At 39.5% G+C, this 15,872-nt stretch overlaps 1 protein-coding gene across 1 annotated transcript in view; it reads right to left on the bottom strand.

Annotated features, from left to right (window-relative positions):
- The window catches only part of LOC126910355 (transducin-like enhancer protein 3-B), a 32,221-nt gene that overhangs the window by 3,635 nt on the left and 12,714 nt on the right, over nucleotides 1-15,872 (bottom strand). Inside the window, exons 3-9 of the mRNA XM_050692852.1 lie at nucleotides 14,309-14,372; nucleotides 13,305-13,349; nucleotides 11,598-11,660; nucleotides 11,409-11,483; nucleotides 8,015-8,044; nucleotides 7,565-7,784; nucleotides 5,999-6,024 (exon numbers count right to left, since the gene is read on the bottom strand). Coding sequence (XP_050548809.1) covers nucleotides 5,999-6,024; nucleotides 7,565-7,784; nucleotides 8,015-8,044; nucleotides 11,409-11,483; nucleotides 11,598-11,660; nucleotides 13,305-13,349; nucleotides 14,309-14,372 — 523 coding nt within the window. The remainder of the gene's footprint in view (nucleotides 1-5,998; nucleotides 6,025-7,564; nucleotides 7,785-8,014; nucleotides 8,045-11,408; nucleotides 11,484-11,597; nucleotides 11,661-13,304; nucleotides 13,350-14,308; nucleotides 14,373-15,872) is intronic.

Raw genomic sequence — 15,872 nt, 5'->3', positions numbered from 1 at the left:
TTAAAAAAAAAAAAAAAAAAAAATGTTATTACAGCCAGATCGACCGATCGGGGGTAAACGAGGGACAAAATAAATAATCACGTGTAATAAAATAGGAAGAAACAAACATGTGGCGCAATGGTTGTTTTTTATTTGGACCCCCGCCGAGTCGAAAGGGCGATGATGGTAGTTTTTCTGCCATACATATACACCCTAAGGACCCAATAAAAGTGTTTCTCCCTTTTGGTGCCAGTACAAGATAGTTAATTCTACCCCCAAAGGGCCGTAAAATACGTATATAATATATATGGCACTACTATACTGAAATAGAGAGGAGAAAAACGAGGGTGAAACAAAATAAACCCCGCCGGGTCTCGTTTGCTATGGAAGAACGGGAAGAGGAGAAAAAGTTAATTCCCCGAGGCGAGACAATTCTGAGGGTGTTAATTGCTTTGCCTCGGAGCTGTTCAGATACGAATTTCTCGGTTACACGCGGTTAATTAGGGGAAACGTTGTTTCGAAATTGAAACATTCCTGCTCCAATGGTTTCTCTTTAATTGACGAGCTTCTCCGAGTCTTTGCATTTCTTCGGTATCGTGCCATCTCTCTCATTAATTTTCTTTTTTCATATATATACATATTCCCAAAGGCTTATTATTATTAACTAATGGTATTTCTATGAATTTTACCGGTTCCTTTAACGCTGACAAGACGAAAAAACAACGAAAACTCACAAAATAAACCTAAGAAAACTATCAGTAAAATGATTGAGTTGAGGTTTTGTTACAAAAAGAAAATTATTTGAAAGACAAAGAGAAAATAGTTACAAAAATGTCGTTTTCGCAAATATAAAATGACTTTCAAGTTTTCAGCTGTATGGATACAATTAAGTTCAAGAAACTCGATAGAAAACAAATTACTATACTCAAAAACTAAAATAAAAGCAGCCAGCCAGTCAGTCAGTGAATCATCACAATAACGACGATTATGGAATAACTTAAAAAAGTTATATCGGTCACGAAAATTAAACTGACTTTTATACAAAAGTTAACCACACACGCTTGACAATAAACGTTAACAAAATAATACTTATTCATAAAGATGAATTATACGAACGCGTTGAGGTCTGCTAAATAAAATGTCATAGGTCGAGAAAAAAAAAACGTGCTGAAAAATATAAACGTTAGTAAAAAAAAAAATGCACTCCACTGGAAACTCGGATGGGATAAAATACTTGGCGTTGTACAACACGCGTTCCAAGTGTGTTTCACAAAGGGGCGATGGCGTAGAATGATTTTAGTACTGCGGCAGAGAAAAGGGTGGTAATTAACAGTAGTTTCGTACAACAGCATGTGGTGTGTACGAGACGACAAAGGGTAACAGAGACGAGGGGGTGTTTTAATAAACGCCGTGTTCGCGTCGTGTATATTTTGCGGCCTTATTAAAACTTCCGAGACACAAATTGACTGGGAACGTTGACGGAGACAGTGTGGAACGGATAGACGGGAAAGTGGTAACAACCGAAGTCGGTATTACGCGAGTAGACGGCGAAGGAAAAGCTTTTACGGCGCCGACGGGGGCAGGTTAGTTTTCGGGTGGAAGTGGCGGACGCTGCGGGTTCTCGGTTTTAACTTCATCGACAACTAATCGGGCGTGTGTAAAGCGGTAGCGGCGCCGACGCTGAGGGGGTTGCGAGGAGACGACGAAGACGACGGCGGCGGCGGCGGCGGCTAGGACGGCATATATTTACTGTACACGCCGCGGAAGAGCGGAGGCAAAGGCGGTTTTAATTCGTTCATTTGCAAACTTGTAATCGGCTCAGGTCTTGCCATTACCGCCGCCGCCGCCGACTCAACAGGGGTCGGATGGAAGGGCGTAGTACCGAGCTCGATTTGTTCGCTTCATAGTACACCCGCGTCGTGATGAATTTGCCGACTGGAATTTCGCCGAGGGATTAATAATGACACAGGGGCTCTGCCGAAATCCAATCACGTCCCGTGTCTCTTCTTTACAAACTCCCTCGCTTTCGGAACGTGTTTTGATAACTATCTTTTCTTCTTTTATTTACAACACAATCTCGCTCTCGCCCCCTAAATCGTTGTCATCAGTCTAACGCGCGCACACACACACACACACACACACACTGTACGTACGCTAGCAGCCGACGACGGCGGCGGCGGCGGCGCTGTTCGTTTTGGACGGGATCGTTTATCTCCTTTGTTGCCGCGCAGGCCGGGACGACGATGCCACGACAATAACAATGAAAGTAATAATAATAGAGACAGTTCACTTTTATGGCGCGAGGGATATAAAAACGGCATGTTTCATGGCGCATATAAAAGTTTCGAAAACCACACAATAAACATTACCGTTTATGTATCGTTTGGCACAAACCTGGAACGATTTTCGACCGACCTCAATTTGGCCATCAAACGTTTTTTATTTTATGTATGTGTAATTTTTTTACGAAGATATTCCACAGAAAAACACCACACGTCTGTTTTCGCAGACCGCGCAAAAACAAACATACGACCCTCTATTATTGATGCGATTATTTATCACGACAAATATCTGTAATATGCCGCCAATAAAATGCACATTTTTCTGTCAGAAAATTATCACGGATAAAATATATATATGATAAATTTTCAAAGAAAATTACTCCCGGCGATCTACAAACATAAAACGATTTACGGTTAAATTCTAATAACCGCAAATGCAACACTAATGGACCGTCGTCTGATTATACTAACGAAAAATCAAACGCGAAGACAACATAACGAATGTCAACAAAGTCGCATTTAATATGGAAAATGTATCAATTAAATATAAAAACATCGTCTCCGAGATACTATACAATATTCAATCAAAATTGTCTTCATAGGTTTCATTATTACGGCATTGCACTTACAGTTAAAGGGGAAGTGTAGTGGTTCACTGGTTTTCGAAAATGAAAATCAGTTGAACTTTTCAATATTTCATTTTACACCACGTCACAAATACAATGAGCGTCGAAACATACACATGATGTCTTTGATGAGTATTAATTTCGATTGAATCAAACGCGCGGTCGGAGGGCACGTTTTAATAAAACCCGCGGTAAGCCGCTCTCTCCCTACAAATCGCTACTGCTGCTGCTGTTGCTGCTGTTGTTGTTGTTGTTGTTGTTGTTATACTATTCGGCTGCGGTTGTTTCGGGAAAACTCAATTTATCGTTGCCCGCCACAGCGTCTCTTGTTTACCGAAGAAACGGTGGGCCGGAGGGTGCTTTTGTGGGTAAGAGGATAACAGAAACCCCTCGCGGTAATACCTCGGAGATTAGCCGCTTCGCGTTTGAAATTAACCCTACGAACCACCGCCCGGCTATCGTTAATGGTTCCGATTACAATAATTACACACGTCACCCCTTCGCCCACACGCCGTCCCTCCCTTACAACTATCTCCCCCTTTCGCGACGCGCACACACGCCCTTAACATCCAATCTGTTACATTGATAATTAAACATCCGAAGGGTCTCAAATCTATCAGCTCCCGCGCAAAAAAGCCTCATCATGCGAAATTAATAGACGATCTAATTTCAAATATGATCGAAGATCTAACGAGATTCTATCAGCTGATGTCGTCATCGAAACGATATACTCGAATATAAATCGGAAGTGCGAAAAAACAGATAAACATTCAATACGATAAAAAAAAATATATTAAATAAGAACCAGAGGAAAAAATATCGACTATTCAAGGTGTAACAACCGCGAGCGTGTTTTAAAATAAATTACATTGTACGATTTTTTTTTTTTCGTTTTCTTACTCGGATGTAATGGAACGAAAAACACGAGACGTAATGGAGCGAATCGCATAATGAATTTTACAAGTACATTAAAACAGATAAAAAGCTGCCGAGAAATAAAACTCATTTGTCGTAGAAAGACATTCATGAATCATTGTCGCAGATTAGACGAGCCGAGTATATAATAATAAAGCAAACGAGAAGATTTATAACGGTAAGCCGATGAACAGTTTCGGGGGATGAGCGTTCGGTGCACCTAAAGGTATTAGCAAAGTTCAGCCCACGACAAAATAGAAATCAATAAGTGTTTCATTTTCAGATTTATTTTTCTAACGGCAAAGGATTTCCAAGATTACATTTTGCTTGCACTACTTTATAAAACACACAATACGAATCACGTGCGTGCACACGATCTGCAGACAACGCATAAAACGTCAACGGAATCTTACAGAGAACTTTTTTTTTTTTACTATTTTTATGACTTTGTCGACGTCGTTGTAATCAGTTCCCTGACAGTCTTGTTTCGTGTTATTGTTTGATTTATCCTCCGCGCCGGCCATTCGTCGATTTCCTTTCTCACGCACACACTACGGCGGTACGAAGACCCGCCGCAGCCACTACCCTATGAACAACACAACTATCTTCTTTTTTTTTTTTTGCTATGTACATATACACGCCCGCGCACGTATAGTATACAGCTGGTTTATTCCCCGAGAAGGGCCAACCGAGACTGGTGATGAAACGGACCGGAAAATAACGTAACCGCATACTCCCTTGACGTAGGGCGAGGGGATCGATCTCTTCTTCCCTATTTTATCGTTGCTCCCTTAAACGAGTTTATATCCTTCCCCGTTTTCTGCCATCGCTGCTACTACACCACTACACGCACCGGTGAACGTTCGGCTATAATGCCGGGGAAGAAGAGAAAAATAAAAAGACACAACCTCGATTTTTCTACTTTCTTCGCAGCGCTCACGGGGGAGAATGGATCGGTTACACAAGCGAGGGGTTCCTAAGACGGATTGTTGGAAAGTAAAGAAATACCTCTAGTGGAAAAAAGTACTAATACCCGATTATCGTAGATTTCCTATCTTACGAGCTTTCTTTTCTTTTTTTTTTTTTTTACATCTCTCCGACTAGCTTTTTCAATATGCAAAAAAATCGTAGATGACAGCCCGTGACTTTAACAGAGCGTACGAAACACGCGGGAAACCTCTACCGCCACACATCATTATTTCGACGTGATTTCATCTATAAATATACGACAGCCATTTATATTCATTTGGCTTTCCACGACAATTGTGGGCGTATTCGTAAGCTGTGCCGGGTCTCTGGTTAGGAAGTAATTGGAAACCACCACCACCACCACCACCACACATTATTCGTCGATCCGACCGTATTAGATTACCATCGCCGCGGTGTTGTTATTATTACACATCCCTCGCGGGGTACACAATTGTGACCGCCGCCGCCGCGTTCTCGACAAATGCACACGAGGGTCGTTCGTATGCGCTGTGGTGTCTATTGCGCGTTGCTAAGCCCGAGGGCGAAAAAGAAAATAAAGAGCGGTCACCGGTTACGATGGATCGCGCACACGAGGAATTAATAACACTGTTGAAAATCACGACGGAAGGGAAACGTACTATAAAACGCGATGGGGGGAGTTGTTTGCCGGAGAAAGGAAAGATAATACAATGAATAGGGTACAAGCAAAAACGGGGTGGCGGCAGCGATCCCTATCGAATTTGACACGCATTTAAATTCGTGGGGAGTAAAGCGACGACCAGATGACATATACATATGGATGAGGTTCGTTATTACACGCACGGGGCGTACACATAATACATACGTATTCAGATGCGCACGTACACCGGAGGGTAGACGGCGGCGGCGGCGGTAAAAGGTCGTATAGGCGTCCCATACACCAGGGCTACTACTGTTTGTTTGACGGATCTTGCAGGCGCGGGGGTTGGTTCAACTACTATAACAAGGCGTCCCTTCATTAAGTACTGTCCTGGGTGCATTAATTTAATTTCAACCCCATTGTTCGGTGGCATACGGTACACACGCACGGTATATTTACACACACGACGGGGAGAGTAAATGTTTGTCATGGTTTGCCGCCCAAAAAGATTTATCCCTTTGTGCTGATACGACGACGATGCTTTTAAGTAAACGTCTGTCCGGAAACAACACACACATCAAAGCGTAGGCAAACTTGTATGTACTCACGTGTCTTTCTTCGGCAGCGCTCAGTCCTAAAAAAATAAAAACACATTAACATCAATACACTCGGCGTACCTAATCGTTTTGTTTATACAAACACAGTTTTGCGGTATATAATTATGTAACTAATACACAAACAATGGTATTAACGATTAACGCCGCGTGCGTGCAAACGTACGTGTGAAGGGACTGTTGAATTGTAATCGGAAAAGGCGGCGGCGGCGTCAAAAAAAGTACAATATCGAAACAATAACCATGTGTTTTTGTGGCGATAAAAAAAAATATCGAAAGAAAATTACAACAGTATTCGGACCGGCCAGCGTAAAACAACAATGCGTAACAGTAAATCGTATCAAACCGGGAATTTCGGTCAACAGATCGACCGCAACACGCGAGTCAAAGTAGACGCGTACAAACGAATACGCTTTTTCGCGTACCCTTGACCCGAATGCTGCTGCGGACAAATTATACGTCACATAATGTGCAGCATTATTATCAATAAAGCGCAACGTGCGTTACACGGTCAGTATTCAGTAACCCCTCCCCAACCCCCATCTTCCACGATTGTCGACGGCAGCATTAATATTAAACGAACCGAGTGATCCGGAAAAAAGGGACACTCAAAGGGTGCGCCGACCCTCCCCCCAATGTAATCGCGCACAAAGAATCGCCGAGTAACTTTATTTCGAGTGGAACGCGACAACGTGTTGTTGTGTATAAAATAATAATACGGCAACGAGCGGACAAGGCTGCCGTGGGGTTGTACAAGTACGGCTTTCTTCTATATATATATATATACACGCGAATAAATGATTAAAGCCCCCTTTTTTCCACTACACGAGCATTTACGGTCTACTTGAGCGCACAACACCCTTCGAAACGGCAACGACAGCAACAGCAAAGGCACTTCCTTTGACGGACGCGACCCTTGTACGCGCTAAAGTTGTCATATCAGTCTCTAGAGGTTGAGTGCACATTAACGCGGGTACACATTATTAGTGCACTTCACGCCGACGCTCGTTGAAAACGCGGGAGGGATAATAATTTTGTACTAGATTATTTTTTTTTTTTTAAGCGGATTAATACAAATGAGTGTTTGGAAGACCACACGGTCAGGCGTCGTCGTAGTATGAGTAAAAAAAAAAAATGAAATCTAATTATAAACGTTAACCGCCTTCGATGAGATACAAACAACAAAATAACGGAGTGATCCAGAACATTTTTAGATCCTACAACATAGTCGACTCTATAATCTATCGTCTAAACCGATACTATCACTTGATAATTGAATAGTTTGAGTTTTAAATGATTTTTCTAATGTAATCAAATTAACCGCGAAATTTTATAGCAGGAACTTACGTGATTGATATAAAAAACTATCGAACGGCAAAAAAGGCCTCAATTCGTCGTGTAAAATCTATCCGTAAATAAAATTACCGAATCCAATCGATTTAAAACAATAATTTACATTATTTTATATCGCATTCCGCTTTGATTTATCATCTACCCAGTTTTTTATTTTATCATTGTCACGTTGAACACTTATTTTAATTTTAATTATTTATAACTTACCAATAGCCGAAGATGGCTTGTCGACGTCAGCGCCCCTGTGCAAATCAGTCGGTTTGGCGCCCAACATGGACAACGGATGACCGGCTCCTCCGGCAGCACCAGCCAAGCCCAAAAGGCTAGCAGCAGCAGTTACTGGTGGTCCAGGTAGACCCGGATGAGGCATCATCGGAATCGGTGGCGCGTGGGCAGCGTGCGGCAACTGTTGAGCGTGCATTTGTTGCTGTAATTAGTAAAAATATTAATGGAATACACAGTTTTTTATTTTCGCTACACGATGGCAAATTATTTAACGTAGGATGTCGGTTGTGTAAAGAAAGCCGCTAAAAAATAACGAATTCTATATGTGAGAATTAACGATATTGTAATGGAGTTTTTTGTCGCGGAGTGTACTTTGGGTCATTATAATAGAATAAAAATGTATACTTAATAAATATTATATATTTCGCTTACCAATAACCTGGGCAGATCTGGTCGTTGTTGCTAAAAAAAAAAATAACAAAAAAAACCATATTATAATAAACGTTGTTTAAACCGCCTATTTATTATTGTGTTCGTTATTACACGAGTTCACACGCCCTCTCCACCGTTACAACTACTTTTACTATACTATTACATAATTAAATACACAACAACCCTTATACACCCGCGCTCGTGTCGACTACGGACGCATAACATTGAAATACATGTAGGCACATTATCATTATTATTATCATTATTAATTACGTATTGTTCACGGGCTTCGCGTTGTACATGTAGTTCAGTTTTCCAAGCAAGGGTAACAAAAGTCAAATATTGACACGAAACTCGGTAGTTATTATTAATTGTACACTTCGGCCCCCGCCCATTCCTCCATCGCAAAAACCCCGCCATTATCCTTCGAGGGTCAACAAGATACGTCGTTATTGGACTTTTTTAATAGTGCGCCATTACACAGTCGCACGGCGTGTTTTTCACGATACGTTCACAATACTTTTGTTCCGCGGCCGGTTCCCTTTAGATAACATTCAATAGATAAACACCACACCCGTATTAGCATTCAACGGCCCGCAAACAAACCGCTTTGTTCAAACATACTCGAGCTGCACGCACAACACGACATGAAAAAAAATAACCCCGTTCGAGTGGCATTATCGTCGCAGAGGGTTTTTTCAAGTGCCAAGCCGAAAACGTTTTTTTCCGGTGCGCATTGGACAGGCGGCCGACCGAGAAAAAAAATATTCTGATTAAACCAAGTACTAACAATGGAATCGCCGGGCCATAAGCCTCCACCACCGTGTTGTTGGCACGATAATTTGTGTTTTTCTTTTTCAAAACACTCGACTGAAAAAACCCTCATTTTTAATAAAAGGGGTCAAAAGTTCTCGTCGAGAGCTTCTCCTCTCCGTTCGACACTACGGAATGTAAAGTTAACGACCGAGCCGTGTGTACATTACGATAAAAATTCAAAACAATATTAAACATAGCAAAAAAGATTCATAGATAGGAGATTGTGTCAAACCATTTCGACCTTTTTGGAATTGTAACACAACGCGTAAATCGTTTGCGATAGAATACAGCGTTTTATTGAACAAATTAAACGCAAATAGCGTTTAAATTAACAATTTGTTTAACCTCTTACGTGCGTTTCAAAATTAAAATAAAAAATATCTTAGACAGAAGTAGTACGTATTTAACTAGGCACACAACGTATATTCCCACGTCATTTCATATTTCTACACGTTTGTAGAACGTATTGGCTGAATTTATTGCATTTAATTAGAACAGTTTAAAAAAAGGAAGAATAAAAGGGACCACAAATTGTCCTAGCAATATTATCGCAGTACTAATAATAGCAGCACAAAAAACACATACCATTCGAGTAAACAATGAGCAAATGGTTTTTTTCTCGTCAAAACAAACAAAAATTTGCCCAAAAATAATAACTTATTTGCTCTGCGGGTTCTTGCTGTTAACTAACAAACACAAGTGCTCGTCTGAGATATTATTGTAACGCGGTAAATCACGCATGCATAATAATTGTTTTTTTCAGCTCGTCGTTAATCATTCACGGAGTACAACCGGAGGCATCTGGCGGCGGTGTTTAGGGGGCGGGGAGGTGAGCTGTCAGCTGCGGCAATAAGAAAAGGGCTGCCGTAAAGACGGATAATAATTACCGCCTAACCGAGTGGGTAAGCCGAAAAACCGCTTGCAGGAGATTCGAGCGCAATTAGCACAAGCTTTCAGCCCACCCCAGGCCGTCTCCCCCGCATCGTCACCGGTGCCGAGAGTGTATGTACGTGTACCGAATCCCTGCGCAGTCATTAAAATATTGTTCGAAACGACCGCCGGGAGAACGATATAGTGTTGATCGTTACAGAAGCCGAGATGGCGGCGTCGACTGTCTCCTAACGCCGTGCGCATTATTTTATTGTTGTGTATTTATGTGAGTGTATACACTTTAACATGCTACCGGTAGAGTAAACACGATGATAATTATTATCCTTGTAGGCGATCCGAGACGACATACTGCTGAGGGGGGTGGGTAGACCGTGACTAAACGCTAAACGTTGGAATTCGTTGTAATGATATACGGCAGCGTCGGCGGCGGATCGTGAAATGTGTGCATTCGGCCTGGACACGATTTTATTTTTTACAATTAGTTTGTTTTTTTAACTCAAAAAAATTAATTACCAGTGTGCGCGTAAACCGGAACAAATCAAGCCGCTAACGTGAACGGCAAAACAGAACAGATACACTGCTCGAGGATTATAAACGCAACCTCGGGTCGCCGACATATATATTTATTTATTGTTACACATGTTATTTGTACGGCACAAACTTCGAATGCAGGAGGGGGGGGGCGACAAAAAGACAATATCGTTCAAGCTCGTTATACGCTATGATCCCTACCTACTCCCCAACTCATCACAACCGTCTCGGGTACGGTTCACGCCAAGGTGTATCTATCCAATTCCCCACGTGCCGAGTGTACCCAGTACACTACAGGAATTGAAGCCTCATACAATATTCAACGCGCGTTGCTTTATATACAACACGACTATACGACGAACTTCCGACACAAACGTGACCGGACTGCAAGCCGAAGCACTCACGATTTCCGTATTTTCTTCCCTGTAAGCTGTGATAGAAAAAGGGAGAGGAAAACCCAACTTCTACGCGGTATCTTTTTAAATTGCGACGGTTGCCCGATATTTAAACACGAGTATTCGTCTGGCCGCTAAACTAAGAACATACTAACGTTAAGACGATGTGCCCGTGAACAAAAAAACGTCTGCAATACTTTAAGAGGATGCCGCGCCTACTTTCGTTTTGGAAGCACTAAAAAAAAAGTCTTTTCCCTGTGTATATTGTACTTGATAAAGTATTTCCTTTTTTTTTTTTTTTCATTCTCTCGTTTCAAAATGTAACTCACTTAGTGTGTAAACTCAACGCAACAAAACTGTTATACCACTTAGCGAAAAAGAAAATTATTTGCCTTTTGCAAATACAGCTGTATCAATAATTGTCTCTAAAAGACGCTTTTCTTTTAGAGAGAAAACTTTTACTGTTTTCCCTTGCAAAGATTTCTACAGGGTTAATATATTTATGATGAAAATAACAACAGTTTTTGCACGTAAAAGTCATCTCGCACACAAAAGACACACAAACGTAATCACTGAATTGTATCGTGGTCGGTTTAATCACACCCTATAGGAAAATACGCGTTCAGCATCCTCTAAATTACAAACGTAGCACCGCCAAGGAGATTTCTCTGTACATTTAATGATATTCACAGTGTTTAATAGACCCAGAGGTTATAAGAACCGACTGAAATGATCAATGCAATCCAAATTATTATTCTTACCCCGATAATGGCGTTGAGTTCAGTCATGGTCACTTGTTTCGCTCTCTCGACCGCAGTAGCTACTTGCTGTTGATGCTGTAACAATAAGTACACCGTGTTATAAGAGTAACAAAGTTATTATACAACGTTACGTCGACCAAAGCGGTCACTTTAAAAACTGTAAGATTACAATAATAAATAAACACTCACCTCCTGCGAGAGGAAAGGCATTATCTGGGCGATAATGGCGTTTAGACGCTTGGCTATCTCCGTCTGTAAATAACAAACCACATGGTAATTATTATAAAATCATTTTAGAAAATTCCAATCAGCACATTTAGAACGTGTACACGGTTTTAAAATACACAGCTGCTGAGCCCGTTTAACGATGAGAAATAATTGCAGTTGGCTTAAGAACCGTTTTTTTCTATTTATAGTACTTTTCATACATAGGAAAATGCCACCCTTCGATACCGTCGCAATCGTTTACAAGAGGGGTTGTCGGTCGAGGGTTGCCAACGGAAAGATCTCAGTGCGCGTTATCGCCCCCCTTTTCTTTCCTCGCATCCATCCCTACCCAACCAGCCAGAGGACGGCGGTAGATAGCGGAAAACCCGTCAAGGCTCGAGTGTTTCGCGGGATATAATGTTTTCCTTCGGGCTTTGCCACTCGACACAAGTGGGGCCGCCGTCACTTTCCTCCCGTTCTCCAGAGAGAGAGAGAGAGAGAGAGAGTTCGCTAGCAAACGACCCTTGTAATATGTGCGAACTCCCAGGGTTTTAATAGCCAAAGAGCCTGGCCGCGTTTGTTTCGCGAATGCTTACACACACACACACACACATAAATAAACTCGTCCAGTTCTCTCTGGGGCTTACTCGTACGCATAGCCTTTTTATACACCTCTTCTTTATCTCATCGCGGTCTCCAGGGTTTTTTCTTTTTTATTTATCTTTACTCTCGGTTCCTTGAACTTATCCGACGGTAGCCGAGTATATTGCACATTAAATAGGTCAACTATGAATGTATTTCACAAAAGTGCACCGTGTACACAAGACGGTCGCTGTCTCATTGCGTGCGACGATGACATAAATCTGCGTACCGTATAATTGAATAAATAACAACGGGTACGTTCACACTCTAAACTTTGCGTTTGCCATCAATTACTCGACACTTTATATACTCCGTGTCACACACACGTTGAAAAATCACTCAAACCCAATTCCTCTCCGCTCACCGCCAGTCTTCGGCGACGTCCCTTTGAATTCGGCGTAAAAATGGAGGGATTATAGGGTCTACTAGACTGACTGCTCGGTCCCTCGTATACACTTACAATAAAAGTGAAGTTAATCGCAGGCTCGTTATAAAGAGCGAGAGTAAAAAGAATCCAGAAGGGTGGCAAAGATTACGTTGTGTTGAATGATGATAATAATAATAAAGCAAAGCGGACACTGGGGTGGAAAACTGTCCGGGCGATTACTCCTCCGAAATGAATTTAAAACCGACGCCAAACTGCGAGGATTGAGAGAGTAATTCTTCTCTCTTACACTCTCTCTCCCTAGGCGACCCGTAGTCTGGGCGCACCCTCGCCGCATTGTACCAGTGTATTTGGTGGCAATACAAAACGAAATATTAATTCGGTCGAATGGCGGTTTTAACGACCCCCTTTTGCCAGAAATTTGCACTACAGTAAAGGGATTTGAATACGACAACAACATAAAGGAAAAAAATCCACAGGAACTCAGCGCGGGTATACATACAAACAACAAAAGGCACGGGCATGTACGAATAGGGTAATAGGCTAACGGCAAAACGTTTTAAGAGATTTGTGACGTTACCACGTCATTATGGTGGAGTAATAAAAAACAACTATGTACACGTTCCTTATTTATTTTTTTTAACATAATTTAAATCGCTCGCCTGTTTGTGCATTTCCACGTTGAGGCCATAAGACATCTCGTAGTACTGTAAAAAATGTACAAATTGAATAAATCAAATAAAAATGATTAAGAGCTCTTTAATAGCTTGTAAATTTGTTCTACACAAAGTCTTAACAAGTCTTTTAATGGTGTCGTTATTGAATAACAACGTTAAACCCATGGCAAAAAATTACTTTCAGTACTGCTACTATTATGTTAAAGGATTATTTATTTTTTATAGAACGATTAAGATTTAATAATTTTTTTTTTTTTTTTTTTGTGGTACTGAAGCACTTTAAAATCGTTCACATTAATGATATATTTTTTTAAGACTCTGTCTAGAAAATGTTCAACATCATATAACTTTTGTAATAAGTAGCATAAAAAGAGCGCTGAGATAATTTTTGCAATAACTTTTATTTGCATTAAACGTTTTAAGATGTCAAAAATATGCGGCTGAATTAATAATGTAAAAACAATGACAGCTGAAATGTCTGGTGAAGCAAACAACGCCAGGAGTACAAAACACACAAATGAAAATCACCTTGGTTTAAACGTTCTTCTATTGACAACGCAATTGATCAAATATAAGTATTTTTTTGTTTAGCGATTGGGAATTAAACTTTTTTCTTTTAAGTAAAAATAAATATTTTTTGGTTTGTGTCGACACCTTTCAAAAAAATATATCATCGTGTATACTCAAGAGAGTAACGGGATTTGAGAAAAAAATTAACTTCTGCACTCTTTTTATGAACACATTCGTCGCTACTCTAAGTTAAAGCAAAACATGTAAAATTAACACGCTACATATTATTATTCTATTGTATTAGTTTTTATTAAAGCATACAAAAAACACACGGATAGTGCTAAAGCTCAACGAAAAGCACCTTTGGCTTTACAGTGTGTTGTACGCATGCGTCCATGTCGATATATGATATGATAAGCAAAATATGAGGTTTAAATAAAAATAAAGGTGAACACTACAAGCGTCTGCCTCCTACTCACCATTACGTAATGCCTTTGCATTTCGGTTTTTTCTTGGACGATTTTTTCGACTTCCATTTTGGTACTGTATTATATAATGTAATATTTTGATGGCGAGGGACAAACAAAAACAAACCCAAAAAATAAACAAGCAATGTTAGTATATATATATATATAAAAAAAAAAAATTATAATAAAAATAAAAATAGTATTACACAGAGTGTTCTACGTCGTTTTGAAAAATCAAATTACTTTTAATCTATTGAATATTTTGCGTTACTTTTTTAAAATTATTTTTATACTTGGCACAATGTAAATATCAAAAGAAACAATATTTTTTTACTTTATTGAAGAAAATCTAGATATCAATTTTTTAATGACGATTTTAAGATAAAGATTGGGTAAATCATATCTTATTAATATTCCTTAGTAAAATACCCATGGAATTAAAAAAAAATTTTTTTTACGGTATCAAACATATTAAAAAGAAAGGACAAAAGAAATTGGAACTATTGGTGGAATGAAGTATGTAAATTTCCATAAAAATAATTATAATATTACTTTTAACATAAAGTATCGCAAAATATTTAGTAAATCAAAATTATTAAATTTGACAAAAAATCGTAGACAATCCTGCATAAGTAAATAACAAAATTTTAACATTTTATTGACAAATAAAAATCAAATAAAAAATTGTTTGAATTTATTTAAACGCTCGAATTAAAAATTAGTATTAATCTATTGTTTGCCCTAGTACCTTTAGAACAGTTATATTTGCATGTATGTATGTGTATAGTATGTGAAGTAATTAAAATAACTTCCATTGTAAGTAAATATAAACAAAATCCGAAACGTTTTTACAAAAATATACTCAAAAAAAAAAAAAAAAAATGGCACACACATACTATTTAAGTTTCCCATTGCTACTGTAATGCATTATTAAATTATTCCTATTAATAACGTAATGCGCTATTGGTACAATAATAATAAAACAAGTATTTGGCTGGCGAAATCGCAATTGTAGTGATGATGTCGGCGGCAGAGTGTTATTTGTTTTTTGTTAATAAACACAAGTGAGAACCAAAACGCAAACAGCAACCAGCAGGCATACTCGTATTTATATACACGCCGGTTAAAGTTTAATTAAATTATAATTCAAATGAACTATAAATAAAACTATAAATGACGAAAAAAAAAAAAAAACATGTATATTGGCTACCCTAGGGTTAAAATAAACAAAAAAAATCGGTATGTGCAGTTAAGTGCCAGGGTTGTTTATGACTTAAATAAAGCCGATGAATAATATAATACATAAATGAAACAACGACAATTGTATACAGCACACAACGGTCAGTACGGCATTTTTTAAGCATTGCGTATAACAGCGGTCGTTCATGCTATACATGTAGATAATTAATTGGCCGGGACCTTCACGCTCACTCACCATTACGTAATGCCTTTGAATTTCGATTTTCTCGCTGGCCAATTTTTCACATTCCATTTTCAGGCTGAAAACGTGATACATATACATATATAAAGGTACACGTCGTGTATTATCCTTCGTAATCGACAAGCCCCCCCCCCC

The sequence above is a fragment of the Daktulosphaira vitifoliae genome, unplaced genomic scaffold (assembly GCF_025091365.1).
Source record: "Daktulosphaira vitifoliae isolate Bord-2020 unplaced genomic scaffold, ASM2509136v1 Scaffold_1, whole genome shotgun sequence".
In the NCBI taxonomy this organism is placed as follows: Eukaryota; Metazoa; Arthropoda; class Insecta; order Hemiptera; family Phylloxeridae; genus Daktulosphaira; species Daktulosphaira vitifoliae.
The sequence above is the reverse complement of the archived record's forward strand: the minus strand, read 5'-3'. Positions and strand labels throughout refer to the sequence as shown.